This window comes from Phascolarctos cinereus, unplaced genomic scaffold (genome assembly GCF_003287225.1).
Source record: "Phascolarctos cinereus isolate Bilbo 61053 unplaced genomic scaffold, phaCin_HiC Scaffold_5;HRSCAF=322, whole genome shotgun sequence".
Lineage (NCBI taxonomy): Eukaryota > Metazoa > Chordata > Mammalia > Diprotodontia > Phascolarctidae > Phascolarctos > Phascolarctos cinereus.
Window position 1 is genome coordinate 316,259,271 of NW_027555958.1, and position 10,067 is coordinate 316,269,337.

At 40.8% G+C, this 10,067-nt stretch overlaps 1 protein-coding gene across 1 annotated transcript; it reads left to right on the top strand.

Moving 5' to 3' along the window:
- Positions 1 to 2,604: 2,604 nt before the first annotated feature.
- SMG8 (SMG8 nonsense mediated mRNA decay factor) lies at positions 2,605 to 8,715 on the top strand. Its single transcript, XM_020991848.2, is given in 5 exon segments — positions 2,605 to 2,715; positions 2,718 to 4,388; positions 4,978 to 5,123; positions 5,954 to 6,826; positions 7,596 to 8,715. Coding segments are annotated over 5 exon segments (2,982 nt in total). The 5' UTR covers positions 2,605 to 2,621; the 3' UTR covers positions 7,794 to 8,715.
- The last annotated feature ends 1,352 nt before the right edge of the window (positions 8,716 to 10,067 follow it).

A 10,067-nucleotide genomic window follows, 5' to 3' on the forward strand; every position in this document is an offset into this window, starting at 1 on the left:
TTTTTCTGAAACTATCCTGCTCATCATTTCTTTTAGCACAATAGTATTCCATCACAATCATATACCACAACTTGTTTATCCATTCCCCAATTGATGGGCATCCCTTCAATTTCCAGTTCTTTGCCACCACAAAAATTTGTGGTGAAAGGAAATTTAAGTAGGTAACTTCTAAATTTGTTACATTAATGGGTAGAATTAAGGCAAAAAAGAGATAATTTTTTAAGTGATCAGAAAGACTAGAATATGGACTTCACATTTCAATCCTCCCGTCATAGCAGGAGAAAGAGAAGAAAAACAATCAGAAAGTAAATAAAACTTCTAGTTTCCTTATTTGTATTAGAAAACTTGCCCCAAATGCTAAAAATTGAATTAAGCATTAGGTTAATGACCTTACCCTGGCATTAATCATTGGACATTTCCTGTATATTCACTAAATATTAATGGTGTTTTCCATCTCTTAACTGATGGAAATCATAGGATCATAAATTTAAAGACAGAAGATACCTGAAAGCTCATCTACTCTACTTCATGTCTAACTGTGTAATCCTATTATCTTGCATTTTGCAGATGAGGAAATTGAGGCCCAGAGAAATTAACTAATTTGCTCAAGTTCACATAAATCCAGCATTCTTTTCACTACAGCAATCATTTTCTAAAAATAAATTTTGTTATTAATAAATCTAATGGGGGCAGCGTGGAATGAGAAATAAATTTTTTTAGAAAGATCTCTTAGTTGCCATATCTAAAGCCTTTTCTAAATTCCTGAACTCTGACATTTTTGATCACCCTTTCCTCGATACCCTCTCCTTTCTAGGTTTCATCACTGCTCTCTTCTGGTTTTCCTCCTACCTATCTGACTGTTCAATCTCTTTTGCTCTATTTTTTTCATCCAGGTCCTCCCACTAACTATGGGTATCCCCCAATACTCTGTCTTGGGCCTTTTTCTCGTTTCCCTCTATTCTACCTCACTTTGTGATTTCATCCGGTCTCATAAATTTAATTATCATCTCTCTGCAGATGATTCCCAGATCTATATATCTAGCCCTGATCTTTCTCCTAAAGTTCAGTTCTGTATCATCAACTGCCTTTTGGACATATTGAATTGGATGTCCCACAGGCTTATTAAACTCAACAGAACTCATTATCTTTTCCACCAAATTCTTTCCTCTTCCCAGCTTTTCTGTTGTGAGCATCACGATTCTCCCTGTCACCCAGGCTTGCAAACTTCAATGTCATTTTCAGTTTCTCACTATCCTTCACCCCACATATCAATCTTTTGTCAAATCTTATAATTTCTATCTTTACAACATCTCTTGAATATGTCCCCTTCTTTCCATGTATATAAGTACTATCACACAAGTACACCCAAGTACATTATCTCTTTCCTGTATTATTGCAATGGCTTCCTAATTGGTATTCCTGCCTAAAGTCTCCCCTGTACAATCCATCCTTGACTCAGTTACCAATGTGATTTCCCTCAAGTACACGTCTGACCATTTCAATCCCCTACTTAAACTCCAGTGGCTCCCTTCTACCTCTAGTATCAAATATGAAGTCCCCTGTTTGGCATTTTTTTACTTGACCTTTTCCTACCTTTTCAGTCTTCTTGCATATTATCCCTCTCTACACATTCTAGGATCTAGCAACAATAGGTCTACTTGCTGTTTCTCAGAAATGACACTCCAAGGGGCAGCTAGGTGGCACAGGGGATAGAGCTCCGGCCTTGGAGTCAGAGGACCTGAGTTCAAATGTGGCCTCAGACACTTGACACTTACTAGCTGTGTGACCCTGGGCAAGTCACTAAAACCCGATTGCCTAAGCCAAAAAAAAAATGACACTCCATCTCCACCTTATTGAGGCTAGCTGTGTGTCAGGACAAGTCAGTTTGTCCTTTTGAGCCTCAGTTTCCTCATCTGTCAAACAGGGATAATAACACCTACCCCACAGGGTTGTTGTGGACAGAGAAATGGGCCTGGAAACAGGAGGACCAACATTCAAACACTTTTAGACACTTATTAGTAGTGTGACCTTGGGCAAATCAGTTAATGTCTGCCTCAGTTTCCTCCTCTGTAAAAATCAGATGATAATAATACCTACCTTCCAGCGTTGTTGGGAGGATCAAATGAGACAAATATCTGAAAGCGCTTAGTACAGTGCCTGGTGCATAGTAAGGACTATACAAATTTTTGCTGTTATTATAATGTGGGTAATGCTTTGTAAACTAAAATTACACCTAAGCGTCATCATCATCATCAAATCCTCATCTCCATCATCATCACCATCATTTCTCCCAAAGGCTGCTTTTCTTGGCTTAGGGTAGAGATTAACTAAGGCAAACTCCCTGGGAATGAATGGGCACAGTCACATTCCCAGCAGTCCAGGAGAGGAAATGGGTTTCCTCAATTGAAAGCCGAAAGACTAATGAAAGGGGACAGAAATCCTCAACGCATAAGTTGGGACATTTAAAAAAAAAGAAGAAGAAGAAGAAAGTAGGTGGTAAAGAGCAGCTACAGGGGAGGTCGATAGAGGACGGACCGGAAGTAGGGTTGACAGCACTCTGGGTGCCGGAAGGGTGTCCAGGGCGGACCGGACCGGAAGGAGCGGGCGAGCGGCGCGGCATCATGGCGGGCCCGGTCAGCCTGCGGGAGCTGCTGCTCGGGGCAGCGGCGGGGGCCGGCGCTGCGAGCCCCGCAGGGTCGCCGGCGGAGGGCAGCGGCGGGGGGCGGGGGGGGCGGAGCCGCCGTGGCGGGAGGATGAGATCTGCGTGGTGGGAATCTTCGGCAAGACGGCGCTGCGTGTCAGCTCCGAGAAGTTCTCGCTGGTGAACACCGTGTGCGACCGCCAGGTCTTCCCCTTGTTTCGCTGCCAGGACCCGGCGGAACCAGGGCCCGGGTCGGCCGCCGAGGCCGGGGCCGTGGGGGAGGCCGGCGGAGCCGGGGACGCCGGGGCCGGCGGCGGGGAGTCGGCGCGGGCGAGCGTGGCAGCCCCAGAAGCGACCAAGGAGGACCCGACGTCCCAGGACTACAGCCTACTCCAGGCCTACTACAACCAGGAAAGCAAAGTCCTGTACCTGCTGCTCACATCCATCTGTGACAACTCGCAGCTGCTCCGAGCCTGCCGAGCGCTGCAGAGCGGGGAGGTGGGAGGAGGCCTCTCCTCTCTGCCTCACGCCGAAGCCCACGAGTTCTGGAAGCACCAAGAGAAGCTGCAGTGCCTCAGCCTCCTCTACCTCTTCTCCGTCTGTCACATCCTTCTCTTGGTCCACCCTACCTGCTCCTTTGATATCACTTACGACCGGGTCTTTAGAGCTCTGGATGGGCTGAGGCAGAAGGTGCTACCCCTCCTCAAGAGTGCCATCAAGGACTGCCCAGTGGGCAAAGACTGGAAGCTAAATTGCCGGCCTTGCCCACCCAGACTCCTCTTTCTCTTTCAACTCAATGGGGCTCTTAAGGTGGACCCTCCCCGGAACCAAGACCCAGCCCATCCAGATAAGCCCAAGAAGCACTCACCCAAAAGGAGGCTCCAGCATGCCTTAGAGGACCAGATCTACCGAATCTTTCGGAAGAGTCGTGTCCTGACCAATCAGAGTATCAACTGTCTCTTCACCGTTCCTGCCAACCAGGCTTTTGTGTACATTGTTCCTGGAGGGCAGGAGGAAGACCCTGTAGGCATGTTGCTGGACCAGCTTCGGAGCCACTGCACTGTGAAAGACCCAGAGTCCCTGTTGGTCCCTGCACCCCTTTCTGGACCTAGGCGATACCAGGTGATGAGACAGCACAGTCGTCAACAGCTTTCCTTCCATATAGAGAACAGCAGCAGCTCCAGCTCTTCTTCAGGCCAGCTTGTGGATTTCACCCTCCGAGAGTTTCTGTGGCAGCATGTTGAGCTGGTACTAAGCAAGAAGGGTTTTGATGACAGTGTGGGCAGGAATCCACAGCCTTCCCACTTTGAACTCCCTACCTATCAGAAGTGGATTGCAGCTGCTTCAAAATTATATGAAGTGGCCATTGATGGGAAAGAGGAAGATCCTGCTTCTCCCACAGGAGAAATAACCTCCAAGATTTTAAGCAGTATCAAAGTTCTGGAGGGGTTTTTGGATATTGACACAAAGTTCTCAGAAAACCGTTGTCAGAAAGCATTGCCCATGGCTCACAGTGCCTACCAGTCCAATCTGCCCCATAATTACACAATGACTGTCCATAAGAATCAGCTTGCCCAGGCCCTTCGGGTATATAGCCAACATGCCCGGGGCCCTGCCTTTCACAAATATGCCATGCAGTTGCATGAGGACTGCTACAAATTTTGGAGCAATGGTCACCAACTTTGTGAGGAGAGGAGCTTAACAGATCAACACTGTGTACATAAATTTCATTCACTACCTAAATCAGGTAGCTGAAATTTTCTTAATTGTATTGAAGTCACTTTGTTTCATCTGAGTGTTTGTTTTGGTTGATAAAGAGAATCCTATATATTTAGAAAGAGGCAGGTTTCCCCCCCCAAAAAAAAAAAACCTAGTATGTCCATCAATAATTTTTATCAAATTAAAACATGAGAAACTAGCCTTATGAATATCAGTGGATTAGCAAATAATTAGGAAATGGAATTAAAAAATTTTACTTAAATATTAACTAGCTATGAAAAGGGTATATTGAACTTTAACTTGATTTGATTATAGCCAGGTTTAATAATTCAAGACATCTTTATTAAGCACATACTTCCAACAAAGCACTGTGCTAGATGCTGTTTAATCAATGTGATGTTGTTAAGCAACAGTGAAGATTTACAAGAATCCTTAGCTCTTTAAAGTAAGAAAAATTTTTTTTTTACTTTTTCAGTTTCTTCTGCCATATACTTTAGACTTCTGTCTCTTAGAGAATTTTTCAGAGAAGTTCTGGGGTTGGAAATAGTAGAATGTAGATTAAGCTTGAGTTTCTCTTGGTATTTGTGAAGTAAATATTACCCATTGATCTATTATAGGAGAAAAGCCGGAAGCTGATAGAAATCCTCCTGTCTTGTATCACAACAGCAGAGCTCGATCCACTGGTGCCTGTAACTGTGGAAGGAAGCAAGCACCTCGAGATGACCCGTTTGATATCAAAGCAGCTAATTATGACTTTTATCAGGTAGTTACTTAATGTTCATTTTCATTTGTTTTCTGAATACCAGATAATTGAAGAACAATTGTTTAATTGCTTTATTAAAAGAAACCTAACACTGAACTACAGTATAGCCTATTAACCATTTACATTTAGATTAATTTGTCAGTGTATAAAGTATCTTTGGTTACTTGGGGGGGTCCCCAAGGAATGGAACATTGCATACAATGCTTAATGATTGATTTTACTAAATTTTCTTCTTTCCCTCTTTTTCTTTTCTCAAAAAAAAATGTCATGTTATGAGGGAATGGCTCTCTTAGGAAGGGGAGGAACGTAAGGGAAATTCAAGTGATATTAAAAATTCAGGTGATATTAAAAGATAGCAATAAAAACTTAATTTAAAAAAAGTATCATGGGAAGACAGGAGTCACATAGGAATGGCAGGCATGGATGGGTTGCAGTCTGCATATGTGGAGAGAATATCCAAATTCATTAGATCATAAGTCATTTGAGTGTGAAGTATCATACCAATTTTTCAGTTACTCTCTCTAAGCACTCATTAGGCCTCTTTGCCCATTCAGTTTCATTCACTTTTTCTTTATATTGTTATAGTTAGTTAATGTACCATATTTACCATAGAAAATTCCTACTGTAAGAGAGAGAAGATGTGATAATTATGTTGGTATGGTTTTGTATGTGTGCAGTAAAAAGAGCTCACTATGATCTATCTGACATTGGTTTTCATGAATGTTAAATTATAGCATTTGGTTATTTGGCTTAAATGATGGATTTTGATACTGTTTTTAAGCCTGTTTGTTGCCTGAAACAGAAGATTAATTATATTACATTTCTCATAGCTTCTAGAAGAAAAATGTTGTGGAAAACTGGATCATATCAATTTCCCAATATTTGAGCCAAGTACCCCTGATCCTGCTCCTGCCAAAAATGAATCATCACCTGCCCCTCCAGATATAGATGCTGAGAAACTTAAAGAAAAAGAGCCTCAAACCCAAGGAGACAGCACAAGCCTGAGTTTAGCATTGAGTCTTGGTCAATCCACTGACAGCTTAGGTACATATCCAGCTGACCCCCAAGCAGGAGGAGACAACCCTGAAGCTCATGGACAAGGGGAAATAAAGACTGAGAAACGTCCAAACTTGGTTGATCGTCAGGCATCCACTGTTGAGTATCTTCCAGGCATGCTACATTCAAATTGCCCTAAAGGTCTTTTACCCAAATTTTCCAGCTGGTCTTTGGTCAAACTAGGCCCTGCTAAGTCTTATAACTTTCATACTGGCTTAGACCAACAAGGTTTCATTCCAGGAACAAATTATCTTATGCCTTGGGACATTGTCATCAGGACAAGATCTGAAGATGAAGGAGACTTAGACACAAACTCTTGGCCCGCTCCAAATAAGGCTGTTCCTGGAAAGAGAAGTTCAGTTGTGATGGGAAGAGGAAGGCGGCGAGATGACATAGCTCGAGCTTTTGTGGGATTTGAGTATGAAGACTCTCGTGGTCGGAGGTTCATGTGCTCTGGCCCTGACAAAGTGATGAAAGTAATGGGAAGCGGACCAAAGGAATCTGCAATCAAAGCCCTCAATAGTGATATGCCGTTGTATATTCTGTCATCATCGCAGGGTCGAGGACTAAAACCACACTATGCTCAACTTATGAGGCTTTTTATTGTGGTTCCTGATGCTCCTTTACAGATGATATTAACGCCTCAGGTAAGGAAGAAAAAAAGAATACTATGTGCCTTTGGATCACACTAAAAAACATTTTATTCATTTATTTATTTATTTTAGTTTTCAACATTCACTTCCACAAGATTTTGAGTTCTAAATTTTCTCTCTATCTCGTCCCTCCCCCTGCCCCAAGAGGGCGTGCATTCTGAATACCCCTTCCGCTAATCTGCCCTCCCTTCTGTCTCCTCCCCTTCTCTTAACTCCTTCCCTTTCTATTTTCCTGTAGGACAGGATAGATTTCTATACCCCATTGCTTATATATCTTATTTCCCAGTTGCATGTGAAACAAAAAACATTTTGTTTTAAAATTATAAAATAAAAGTAGTCCACTGAGCAACAAATTACTGAATACCTTTTATATACATTCTTCAGTGTCAGGCAAAACTTAAATTTTTTGAGTCAGTATTGATTTCTGAAAAGGAGAAGTAAAGTGTATTGATTTTCTCAACCAATTCATTCTATTAAAATAGGGCAGTTTTATTCAGGGATTGGGATTTAAATTTTAGATCTCTAGGGAAAGACTGTACTTACTGCTATTTGAAATTTATTATAGACCAAATAGGTCAGATAGACTATTATAAACTAAATAGGTTGGGTATGTATAATTTTAGAGATGCAAACCGTATCTGCTTAGTCATATGTTATTCAAACCCAATGATTATAACTCTTTAGGATATTGTGTCACTGATGTGTATTGTTAAATTACCTTTTTGAGAAATATAAGGTATTTTTTCCTTTACATTTTTTCCAGGTACAACCAGGCCCACCACCTTGTCCAGTATTCTATCCTGAGAAGCAGGAAATCACTCTTCCACCTGATGGACTGTGGGTACTACGGTTCCCTTATGCTTATGTGACTGATCGTGGACCTTGTTTTCCGCCCAAGGAAAATGTGCAGTTAATGAGCTACAAGGTCATCCGAGGGGTTCTTAAAGCAGTTACACAGTAGTGTTTTCCAAACAGATCAGTTCTATTCTTGAACTGCTTTTTCGGTTCAACCTGGCTTTTAATTGCAAGGGTTAACATCTGGACAGTAATTGTTTCATTGTTTGGGAATATTGTTGCTATTTATTGGGAATACAATTCACCTTCCTAATAAAAATTGGATGTTCTCAAAAGGAACAAGAAAGATACAGTTATTACTGTTGATCCCTCCTACTTCCTTCTTTGTGTTTCAGTATTCTATATTAAAACATTATCAAGGGGCAGCTAGGTGGCGCAGTGGATAGAGCACTGGCCCTGAATTCAGGAGGACTTGAGTTCAAATTTGGACTCAGACACATAACACTTAACTAGCTGTGTGACCCTGGGCAAGTCACTTAACACCATTGCCTAGCCAAAAAAAAAACCATTGTCTTCTGTACTTGAATTTGCATCCCAGAATGTTGAAAGATGAAAGATAGTCCTGGTATTGGATAAAATAGATGTTTGGACTAGGATTTTCGTTAAGAAGTAGTTATTAAAAATTTCATCGAAATAGTGTAATATTTGGTAAGATTAATCTGGTAAGAGTGAAAGGTGGTTTAGCTTCTTAACTACTTATTTATCAATTATTATTGTATCTGTTAAGGCTTTTCTGTGTTTATTTTTTGACCATTACATTCTTAGGTCAAAGATGGACCAGTTTTTAAAACAAGCACTGAAACTTATATGAAATAATCATATTAGCCCAAAATTTTAACATAAAACTGTATTTTTAGACATTTGTGCCATGAAACAATTCATTGAGACATAGGATCTTCTTAACCTTTGATGGTAGATGTGAATAAAGATAGTGGTGCTGATGTGTCAGACTTATTTGATAACCCTTTTAGAATAATTGAGCAGCCCTGCCCAGATTTATTAAATGCATTTTCTTTTTTTATGCGCTATTGATGCTTTTTATTTCTTTTAATATTACTGTCGTGCCCTAGTCTTCTCCTTACCTCCGAAATAGAAGCTTCCTGTATAACAAATGAGTAGTCAGAAAAAGCTAATTAACACATTGATTGTATCTGAAAATGTATACCTTATTCTGCACCTGTTGCCTACCACCTCTTAACCTAGGCAGGAAGAAGCATACTTTTCGTAAGTCCTCTGAAGTCACGATTGGGCACTGCATTGATTGCAGAGTTCTGAGGTATTTTAATATTTTTTGTTACATTGTTGTGGTTCTGTAAATTAATCTCTTGAGTATGCTCAATATCAGTTCACACATGTCTTTACAATTTTGGGAGATTTTGTCATTTCTTATGGTATTCCATTGGAGGTAGCGAGGCGGTGCAGTGGATAGAATTCTGGTGTCAGGAGTCCTGGGAGTCGGGAAGTTCTTTGATATTAGAAAAATTGCTGTGTGTGTGTGTTTGTGTGTATCTGTATCGATCTATATTTTTTTTAACATACGGAAGAACTTTTTCCTCTATCAGTCACCTCCTTAGGGTATATATACTTAGTAGTGGTATTGCTATGTCAAATAATGTATAGTTTAGTGCAGTGGTATCCAACTCAAGTAGAAATGGGGGCCACCAAACTGTGCATAAGGATTCCTGTGGGCTACATATTGACTTGGAAAACCACATCTTCACATTATCTATGTTTTATTTATTTTGTTAAATATTTCCCAATTGCATTTTAATCTCGCTCAGGTCACACTTAGGGGGTGAGTGTTGTGGGTCACCAGTGAGTGTGAGAGTATTTGACAACCTCTGGTTTAGTGAATTTTTTCCATGTAATTCCAAATTGTTTACCAGAACTTTGGGGCCAATTCACAGCTCCACTCTCAGTGTATTAGTGTCCATGCCTTTGTGCGAGGACCCCAGCATTATCTTATCTTTTGTCATCTTTGCCAAGTTTGCCAAACTGGTGGGTATGATAAGATGGAACCTCAGAGTTGTCTTTATGAAAACCTTCAAATTTTTTGTCATTGAAATCATCCATTTAATCCTCTAATCATCTGTATCCCATGTTTAGGTAGCCAAAGTTGTCCAGGATACTTCACTCCACTTGCAGATAATTTTTTAAATGATATGTAGTTTTTTAAATTTAGGTCATGTATCCAATTGGAGCTTGTTTTGTGATAGATGTTGGTGTTGATCTAGCCTTAATTTTTGCCAGGCTACTTTCCATTTTTTAAAAGCAGATTTTCTCGAATAGAGAGAAGCAGTTATTAGTGCTTCATTTTAAACTACAAGAGAAAAATAGGTAACTAGGCAACTTTTTTTTCAAAGCCAATAAGTTTGTTAGG